Source organism: Psittacula echo (genome assembly GCF_963264785.1).
Source record: "Psittacula echo genome assembly, chromosome: Z".
NCBI lineage: Eukaryota > Metazoa > Chordata > Aves > Psittaciformes > Psittacidae > Psittacula > Psittacula echo.
In genome coordinates, this window is record NC_137742.1 from 44,848,982 (window position 1) to 44,859,924 (window position 10,943).

Consider the following 10,943-nt stretch of genomic DNA (forward strand, 5'->3'; position numbering starts at 1 on the left):
AAACTACTACTGGGCAGGATACTTGCTCATGTGTTCCAAGAGAAAGAAAAGCAAAGTTTGAATTTGCCACAAAGTGGTACACAGGCACACACATATTTGTCCTATCACTTGAGGCTCCTGAGACATGCTCTTCTCCAGTCACAAAAAGCAGAAGACAGGAAATGAGTTCACTGCACCACTTTTACCTAATGCTTCCTACAGCATCAGCTCCTGGGGTTTCAACAGCAAGCTTCATAGATTACTCCATTAACAAACAATTGCATTTTAGGATGATGGAGGAAAAAGCACTTAAGAGAACGTAAGAGCTATCGACCCCAAAATCCACCTTGCCCAGCACCCTGGATGCCAAATAAACACCAAGGCAGCTACAGTATTTGCCAAACAGCAGCTATTTCTGGCTGAAGAACATCTGGAGCCACAATTGAACACCTTTGTATTGAGCAGTGGCACAGATGTTTGTCCAAGGTTAACCAGTCACTTTTTAACCCACACAGACCTACTGCTACTGGGCATTATGGATGTCACACATTTGCAGCTTCACCATCTATTGCATGAAGAGCACTTCTGCTCAGTCTGAACTACAACTTGTTGTCTGCATTTGAAACCCAACAGTGGACGGAGAACAATCATTCCTTGCCTCTCCCAGCCATGAGCACTTTCTGCACGATTCATGATCCTAGATATGCCCACAACAGCTCTCCTCAGCTGGCTCTTGTCCAGCCTGGAACCTACACTGTGGATTCCTGCAGAGAAAATCTGCACATCTATGGTCACCCTCCTCATCCTCCTCTGCGTGGCTTTTCCAGCAATCCGAAACTCCACCAGTGGCCTCCCCACAGTACAACAACTAATCCATCTTATTTCTAAGATGCCTTGTAGCTTTTTTCTGTAACTTTTGCCTTATCATTCACCCCTGTGATAAGTGTCTCACCAACATGGCTACATAATTTCACTACAAGCAATTCATGTTTCACCCTTTGCATTTCCAGGTGTGAATGCATTCATTAATCTCCCTCATCCCTGTCACCGACTCTTTCAGAAGGAAACTCCAAGAGACTTCAGAAGCAGCGTCTCCTTTTCCAAGAACCACTCTGACTCTTTCCCAGATTACCACATCCACCCCCACATCCAACAGCAGTTTCGGTTTTGTAAAATACTTCCCAACTCTTTTCCTGGCACAGATGCCAGGTTTAATGGACGACAGCTCCTACATGTCCTCTAGACTTCAAAACCACCACCACAACAAGGTGGATCATGTGGTGTCAGCTACATTTGTCTAGTACCCCAGTAGTTCGAAGCAGAAAGGTAGCACATCATAGTCTGGCAGAAACATTTCATCCATCAAGCTTCCTTAAAATGCCTGGGTGAGCACCTGTCAGCAGCTCTCAACATCCATCGTATGCTGTAAACTCTGTGGCCAGCATGGCCAGTTAGCAGACTCCTAACACTTTTGGCTAAAGGAAAATGCTTATAAAAACAAAACTTAAACCGTATTTCCCTTGTAAAAGAGACTGGAGTAAATTAAGCAAAAATTAAGCAAATACTTAGTTCTGTTTGCCCTCTCCTTACCTTTCGTTTGTTTTGTTGTTCTGTTTAACTCCTGAATGTGCTTTTACTCCTTGCAGGACAGAATTGGAATGTAAAAAGATGCCAAAACAGATGGTGAGTTTCACCAACACATGACCTGGGGGAGAGGTTTTATTCCACAGTGTTGCTACTTGCAACTTCTAATATTTCATGTGTTATACAATGAAAGCTATAATATGCATTCAACGTGCAATATCAGACAATGATACATGAATTAAATGTTTTGCCACACCAACACAGACCGTATGCCCATCACCTGGAACATTTGAGCAACCTTACTCTGTTGCAGAGAGTGTATTGGTAAACCAAAGTCTCACAGAAAACTGTGACCAGGTATAAACACCTTTGGGCCCTACCTTCTCTTCCTGGTGTAGCTTGTTGGCATTTTCCATCTGAAAGCTGTGTAAGGACTGGATTTTGTCGATCTGCTGCCGCTGCTTCTCTAGCTCCCCTTGGAATTCATTCTTCTTGAGTTCCACGGCACCCCTCTCTGCTGCCGCACGGCGGACTTTGCCTTCCAGATCCATGATCCGACCCTGAGAAAGAGCAAATTAGCCCAAGAAAATAGAAATTACTATTCTCCAGTGACAAATTACTATTCTCAATAGACTCTTCTCCAATACAAAGAATATCAAATTTCACAGAACTAACAATTCTAATGTCATCGAAGTGTTGTGTTAGCCAGGGGCACCTGCCACACACATAGACACCCTGTCCCTGGTTCAAATAAATTAACAGTACAGTATATTCTGCAGAGAATCAAAATTTCCATTAAAAGAATTTAATCCAAACAGTTCTGACATCACTGCACTTCCCAGTGTTGGTCTTAAACTAACATAGAGGGAAAATTCATCTCTCAAATCAGTATGTTTTCTCAGAAGACTGGGAAAAAAGCAGGAGGAAGACAACACTACCTAATTTTCACAAAGAACTGACATATAGCTGTTACACAGAGAAACATATGAGAGGACTCATTTATTAGCAGAAGATCACCCTTCTTGATTGGTCAAAGAGCAGTGACAAGCAGAGGAGAGATGGGGTTGTTCAGCCTGGAGAAGACTCCAAGGAGACCTTATTGTGACCTTTCAGTGCTTAAAAGGGGCCTATAAGATGGGAAAAGACTTTTTAGCAGGGGCTGTTCTGACAGGAAGAGGGGTGATGGGTTTAAACTAAAAGAGGGGGGATTCAGGCTGGGTATGAGGAAAACATTCTTTACAACAAGGGTGGTAAAACACTGGCACAAGTTTCCCAGAGAGGTGAGGGACATGCCATCCCTGGAGACATTCAAGGCCAGGCTGGATGTGGTTCTGGGCAACCTGATCTAGTTGAAGATGTCCCTGCTCATTGTAGGAGGGCTGGACCACATGGCCTGTGAAGGTCCCTTCCAACCCAAACTATTCTATGAGTCTAGGAACGGAGAGTTAGAAAGATAGCTGAATGCTTTGTGTGAGCATAAGTAACAAGTACCATACATGCAGGCTTTCAAGTTCCAGGTTTCCCTCACCTGAAAATCAGAATTCCTCACAATGCCCCATCTCCCACTACTGATAAGCAACTTTAGTATTTATGAGAATTCCTACAACATGCTGAAGCTCCTCGCCCACCACATGCAGGAGAAGCATCCTTCTTCTGGACTATATTTGTAACCACACAAGTACAGGACGACATGCAGAGCAACAGGCAAGTTACCTGCAGATCCACACTGCGAGAACTTGCAACCCAGTAATTGAAGCCCAAAACAATGATGCACGCCACAAGCGCAGCCACGAGGAGTGGTGGAGACTTCATCCCTCGGCAGCTGTTTCCTAGCCCTACCATTTCAGGAAAAACACAAACCCAAAGAGCCGCAACAGTGTGGAAACCTGCAAATTAAAATATGCACATTAGATTGCATCCTCCACTACAGCTACTTTATACATGCAATGAAACTTTTACTGCAGTAACAAAACTGCTCTCTGCTGAAGGGACTACACCCAGGCAGGAACGCACAGTGTCTAGATACTTCCATCTGAAAGACCAAGAAAGGCCATCTTGTGCCATCACCTTGTACATAAAGCTTCACATGGACTTGAGGGGGAAGCCTTGAATATTCCTAGCAATATAATGAAAATCTGCAATAAACAGAACAAACCAGTCATGCTTTTATCATATATTACACCCAAACTTGGTCAGATAACACAGGTCTACAGATAGAGGATAAATTCCTTGTTATCTCCTTTAGTCAGAAAATAAGCTTAGTCTCACTGTTTCAAGAGCAATTTGCACTTTGCTTCCGAAACTCAGGCAATTTCAACTTACTCCCTCTGACAATATTATTTTAACTTTTGCTTCCAGGTTTATAAATAAATAAATTAGATTGAACCAAATTACTTTAAGGATAATCTAAATAAAAAAAAAAAAAAAGAATTAGCATACACTCCATGAATACAATGGTAAATCACATTAAATGATGCTGGTTTTGATCCTCAGCTGCTGTCTCTGATCCTAACAAAAAACAAATAACCTTGCTTTAATGAATGAACAGTACCAAGGGTACTACTGGTTGCTATGACACTTGGGTTGCTTCTGCAAAACAGCGTATCTTAATATAAAAGAGTGAGCAAAGGGCAGTCACAATTCTGTTTGAAATAGGCTATGTTCATCCTGTGACATGATAAAATCTGCTCTTAATGAGTGTAATAGCAGGTAGCTCAATGAATCCTCAAACTCCACTGGGAACCTTGGGCACAGTTCGTAATAGATTGCTCTCTTGTACACTGAGATCAATGTTTTTTCTTTTTGTACTCCTGCAGACAAATGCCCACAAAGATGAGCACAGAAGATGAATCAGATGGCAAGCACAGATAGATACGTCAAAAGGCATTAACTAAATCTGAAATGGGTACATTTACTACTAATATCTTGCACAGCCTCTCAAGGTACATTCTTTTAAATAAAATTACCTTTTCCCTACAGATGAAATTCAGACGTTGTCATATACTTAAAAATTAATACATCACATCAACTCTCAAAGGGTTTACATATGCACATAGACTGTAATCACAGGGGAAGAAGGTGACGCCAGAAGTTAGCAGGTACCAGAAATGCTGATTCTACTTATGTCCAGCACTTTAGTCTTTTAACAGCTCACCAGTGCCTAAGTCTGCACATGCACCCCTGCAAAATCCCCTTTGCCTTCAGTTTAAAATATAACCCATATTTTTTTCTCAGCAGGGAGTGCCCAATACTGTCATACTGGTGAAAATCTCAAATCTATGTGGTCATCTGAAAAGTCTGTAAATTTGTTTGTATTTGGGAATGGGGTACATACTGACCCTAACAGTAAAACATGGATTCCTGAAAATGCTGCCTCTTTGTGTACATGCACACACACACATACACAAAAAACCTCAAACAAACAACAAAACACCACAAACATCAAATCCACAGAAAACCCCAAAGCAAACCAAAAGAAGTGTGCATGACTGCACAGGTCCAATACTTGAGATTCTTGCCTAAGGAAACCTCAGCTACTTGAGCAAACTGACACATGCAGTAGAGCTCTAGCAGACACCCATGGGGCCATGTACAGCTGAAGTAAGGTCAATAGAAAAAGCAAAGGCATGAGGAGAGACACAGAGAGATATGCACAAAATTCCAATACAAATCTAGGAATTGCAGAAATACGTACATCTTGCACAGACTACTCTCCTGCTGTGCCATCCTAAGAGGAGAGCCTGAGAAGTACAGAGCTGCCTCACCTTACACAGATCCCCTGAAAATCAAGAACCACAGATCTCCAGAGTGGCAAAAATGAGAGGTGGAAAATGGGGAAGATCAGCACTGCCACATGAGCTAAGAACAAGATACTTAATTTACTTTTGCTTACTGGAATAAAATACTGCATTTCAAATAATGTGTATTGGAACCTGCCATGAAGTCATTTGTATCCTGTTCTTCACTGTAAGAATATTAGCTGATACACTTGAAAACATGGAAAAATACTAAACATAGCACTGCAAGATATAGTGAGTCATTCCAAATGTTACTTGAAAAAAATAATTGGCATTTTCCTCCTAGTGGTCAGAAACAGAGAAAGTCATCTATGTTATCAGCAGTAACAACTTGCACTGGAATTTAACTACTGGTAAATGTATGGGACTAACTATTTAGTTCAATTTTCAGAGCTAAAAGCAAACCATATTGTTCAAAGGAAGAACACTTAGTTCAACACATAGGTTAAAGTACAAGCGCAAAACCATGTTAGAGGAATGCTGATATACCTACTGAATATGCAAATTCAGCAGTCTCAGGAACTCTTCCATTGTTTTCAGCTATTAAAAACAAGCAGGCAAGAAAGCATTGATTTCCTGGTGGAATGTTTGACTGCAATACGTTGCTCTCTCTAGAAAATCCAGTGTTGTTTGCCCTTACGCAATCTATGTTCATTGGGAATATATTTTTATACTCAACAGAAGGCAAAATGCAGGGGAAAGACATGAAACCCAAAGAAAGATCTATCCAAATAGAGCAGATCCAAAACATTACCTCTGTTGCAAAACTGATATTCCCTTTCTCATCAGTTTAAAAATTAAAACTTTTTAACTTTCTATCATGGATACACACACATGTATCTTGGAGCAGCCTGGAGAAGAGAAGGCTGTGTGGAGACCTCGTAACAGCCTTCCAGTACCTGTAGGGGGCCTATAAGGATGCTGGGAAGGGACTATTCATTAGGGACTGTAGCGATAGGACAAGGGGTAACGGGTTCAAACTTAAACAGGGGAAGTTTAGATTGTATATAAGGAGTAAGTTCTTTACTGTTAGGGTGGTGAGGCACTGGAATGGGTTGCCCAGGGAAGTTGTGAATGCTCCATCCCTGGTGGTGTTCAAGGCCAGGTTGAACAGAGCCTTGGGTGGCATGGTTTAGTGTGAGGTATCCCTGCCCATGGCAGGGGGGGTTAGAACTAGATGATCTTAAGGTCCTTTCCAACTCTAACTATTCTATGATTCTGTTCTATGATTCTATGTATTTTGGAGGACACATAAGCAAATCAGCTCAGTAAGCACATATACACGGAAATTATTTGTACATGCTGTTTTCCAGGAAACATCTGGCTTGGCACAGTTATCTGAGTTGAAAATAAAATACATTTATGATTTTATGGGTAAGAAAATTATTTTACTCAATATGAAGGAATATATCATTCATGAATGTTTACTACAGATGTGAAAATGAGATGCCGCATCATGCGCATAATGCTCTACATTTGGTAAAGCATAAAATTCCAGATTTTTGAACAGCAGATTTCATTCTTCTGTTTTGCCAACTTAGCAATGCTTCATCAAGAGGGAGATGTTTTAGCCTCTGAAATATTCAAGCAAATTAACATACAGCACACTTTTATTTCCCATATTAATACACTATCAGTCTGTCTGATCAATGCCTTCTTTTATTGTACTCACCTGAAGTAGGATAGCTAATATTCAGTGATCTTCCACTACAGATAACTAACAACCATGCTGACAAAGTCTGAAGACTAAGACATTCAAGGCAAAGACAGAGCAAAACAATTTGTGCATTTCAGACTTCCAGAAGGAAAACCAAGCCCCTCTGCTCACAAGATCCAGCTCTGTGTATTTGCACAACACCTGCCACGCAAGAATAAGCAGAACAGATAAAAATTCCATCAAAGCAGCATGTAGACAGAGTGGAAAGCAAAGGTGTTTCTTAACCCCTGCCTGCATAGCTGCCTACCCACTGCCTCCTTGGTCACCTAGCTTGCATAAGCCGGAGCAGCACATGAAGGCCATGTACAGATGAAGAAGCCACTGAAAAGTGAAGGCACATTTTCCTTGGAGGTCTGCACCTTGGATTATGGACAGAGCCTTAGTAAAACCCCTTTGGAAAGGCAGGGCCACAACCTGAGGCAAAAGGGAGTGAAAAAACAACAAGGACCCAAGGGGTACCAGACAGCACTGAGAGGATCCACAACCCCATTCAATCAGACCTGCCAACAGGCAACCACTCTGTCCAGGCTGAGGAAATTCCGGCCCTCCTCCAATTCAGGGGCCCCTGCAGATAGGGCTCTTCCCACCTTTTGCAGATTCATCCCAAATTCGTCGACAAGATTCTGAAAGAAATCACCTGTCCCATGGCAGAGAGGGTTGGAACTAGATGATCTGTAAGGTGTCCTCCGACCCAAACCATTCTGCTTCTATGAAAATTCCTGTGTCTGACAGTTTGAATAAAAGTATACTAGCTTTACCAAGCAAGCTAATCAAAACCTCTTCCACTTACAACAGTTAGCTAGTTATACCCAGACATGACTAAATCAGACTAAAAGATACCAGCAATTGGATTTTATTTAAAAAATAATTAATCAAAGCTTTTAAAAACATAATTCTTGAGAAAGTGAATCAGACACAAAGCAAACACTTGAGCACCCAGTCTTCAAAACAAGGTGATATTCTGAGCATAGGTTGAAATGGAGAGGTGACAAAAATAAGTCAAAACCTTTTATTTTCAGTTTTATATATGGTTAACATGAAGTAGCGATCATCCCTGAAAGAGAAATCCAGTTGCTGGGTCTCACTCACAGCTGGATATTACCCAAAGTATCACCATTCACAGTCCCACAGCAACCTTCAGGCTTTCCGGGGTGCCCTGACTGCTTTACAGGGGTCAGAAACATGGTGTAATACACTGCGACAAAACACAGCAGGTTTCTCATCATCCTCTGCAGCAACACTGTTTAGGGGTGGCTTTTTAAGAGTTAGCAAGTCAGAAAATGTCAAACAAATGCTCTTCCAATGGAAATTTAAAGCCTGTATAATGAACTCAAGCCTGCTGACCACAGACTTTCTAAATACCATGCACAGGAATCCACAAACTGCAGGCTCAAACAACCAGACAAATTAAAAAAAAACCAACCAACCACCAAACAAACCAAAAAACACAAAACCAAAACCAAACAAATCGACAAAAGCTCCTGGAACTCTCAGCTCCAGCCACTTTTCAACCTTCTCTACTTTGAATGACTGGCTCACTTCAAAGCAGCAACCACCTCCGGAAAAAAAAAAATCAAACACAGATGCCACAGGATGTCATTGAGTCACTATTTGCCCAAATTACCAAGTTACTTTTCACAGGAAGGGGAGAGGCATTTACAGCACAACACATTGAGCAGCTGCACTCTCACCCTTCTCAGGAATAACCATCATTAGATGCTCAGTTCAGAAAAGGTCTTCCTTTTCTAATGCATTTTAAACTAGAAGTAACAGAGCAGAGAGTATGAAGATACTGAAGAAGCATTACCTTTTCAGGGGGAGGATGACTATTACCACTCGTCCACCGATTATTTTTCAGCTCAGGAAGTATCTCATCTTTCAAATGACTATATTACAAGAAGCTATAACCAACACCCATGATGTTCTGCTCTTTATTTGATTAAAGAGATATCCCAAAGAGGTGTGTAGCTAAACAGATGCTAGAGATTTAAGGTAGGTATTGATTCTGATGAAGGAAGTTAGGTAATCAAAGTTAACTTGAGAAAATCTTCTAAAATACCCATATCTGAAGTTTCGGGACATGCTGTCTAGGTGTACTTGTTGATAATACTATAACCACCTGAAAATACTGTTCATGAAAACAAAATCACACAAGAAGCTCATATACTAGAATGATCTCATCATTTCATCAAAGCATCCATTTATTTTAAGGAAAATACTCTGTTGCCAGTATTTTTGCCATAGAACATGAACTGTCTTGTTAGGATCACCATTAATAGGACATCCTCTTGATCTTAAAAAACCCACCAACATTAGGAAATGTAGTACAGTACGCTTAAGTATGTGGCGAGAAAACCACTATGCTCCTGTCCCCCCACCTCTGTAATGCTACATGTATGGTTTCAATGTAAAACACACAAACATCCCACTAGAAAAGTAAAAAATAAAAATAAAGATTGCAAATAGCTCTTCATGAGCAAAGTTCTGTCAAGATGTAAGATGAGGTGCCATCTTAAAGGAGTCAGCACACGGGCCAGGTTAATTACAAACATGACCAGGTACACCTGGAAGGTGACAAGGGAATCCCACAAAGCAAAGTGAGATTAACCTCCATGGTGCCCGAAACAAACACAGTGTTTACTGTCTAACAAGCAGCTGAACGAAAATTTATGAAGAGGTGAAACACTTTGCCAAGCATAACTGGGAAGGGCTCTGGAGGCACAAACTTGTGAACAGCCACCAGCCACCCCAGCAGGAGTAAGAACTCCACAGCCCTGTTTACTGGTGAGGAAAACCTGGGAGCCGCTTAAGCAAGGCTGGCTCAGAAGAAAGAGGCAGAAGAGGGTGAACAGTTTCAGGTCACAGCCTTGGTTGGAAGGCACCTGGAAAGACCATCTGGTCCCACCTTTACCGCTGAGCCTAGAGGAGATTATCTAACACTCTGCCTTGTTACGGCCCTTTCTGATTTCTAACATCATCATTGTTTCTACCTCCACTGTGGAGGTCTGTCTACCTCCATTTCTACCCACCAAAATTGTTTAGGGCTAAACATGCTTCTCGGTGTGCTAAAGACCCAAAAAGGGAAGACTGACTGAACAAAGAAAAAGTACTACAATAAAGAGCTGTTAGTGCCAGGTATGGTCGCAAGCTAAACCCAGACGAACCTGGCATTCACCTACGGCGAGTGGCGAGCTCCCGCGGGACGGAGCCCGCCCTGGCCGCATCTCGCCGCCCGCCTCGCACACCCCGCGCCGTGGCCGCCGCTTGCCACCCGCCGCTTCTGGAGCCGGCCGAGCCCAGCCCGGCGGGCAGCGCCAGCCAAAGGACGGGCGCCAGGCCGCGGCCCGGGGTCCCTCACGCCGCGCAGCCCGTCCCCGCCGGCCGTCTGCCGCAGCCGCGGCACAGGCCGCCGTGCGGGGAATGGGACTCCAGGCAGGCCCTGCCGCAGCAGCCCCCAGCCCAGCCCAACAGGCAACGGCGGGGACCGCGGCCGCTCACCTCAACTTCCCGAGCCGCCGCGTCGAGCAGGAAGGCGGCGGCCGGTGGCACTCCCCCCGCAGCCCCCCGGCGCCTGCTGCGAGAGAGAGCGGCGGTCGGAAGCACCGCGGGCAGTGAGGGGAGGGCACGCCTCGGCACAGCAGGGCAGCGTTGGCAGGAAGTGTGGGGCGAAGAGGAAGCCTGCCGGCCGTACGGGCAGCGGGAGCTCCCGGGCAGCCCTCGCCCAGCCCCGCCCCGGCCCGCCACCTCCTCCTGCCCGAGGCACCCTAGGCCAGGGGCCGCCTCGCGGCTACCATCAGCGCCCCGTCCCACTGGCGCCTGCCGCCGAGGGGCACCCGCGCTGTGCCGCGGGGTCGGGGCAGCGGCAG

At 43.9% G+C, this 10,943-nt stretch overlaps 1 protein-coding gene across 1 annotated transcript in view; it reads right to left on the reverse strand.

The window, feature by feature from the left end:
- Positions 1-10,652, reverse strand: part of GOLM1 (golgi membrane protein 1) — a 33,176-nt gene extending 22,524 nt beyond the window's left edge. The window contains exons 1-3 of the mRNA XM_080636723.1: positions 10,576-10,652; positions 3,277-3,449; positions 1,944-2,123 (exon numbers count right to left, since the gene is read on the reverse strand). Coding sequence (XP_080492849.1) covers positions 1,944-2,123; positions 3,277-3,405 — 309 coding nt within the window. The 5' untranslated portion in view covers positions 3,406-3,449; positions 10,576-10,652. The remainder of the gene's footprint in view (positions 1-1,943; positions 2,124-3,276; positions 3,450-10,575) is intronic.
- Positions 10,653-10,943: the final 291 nt, after the last annotated feature.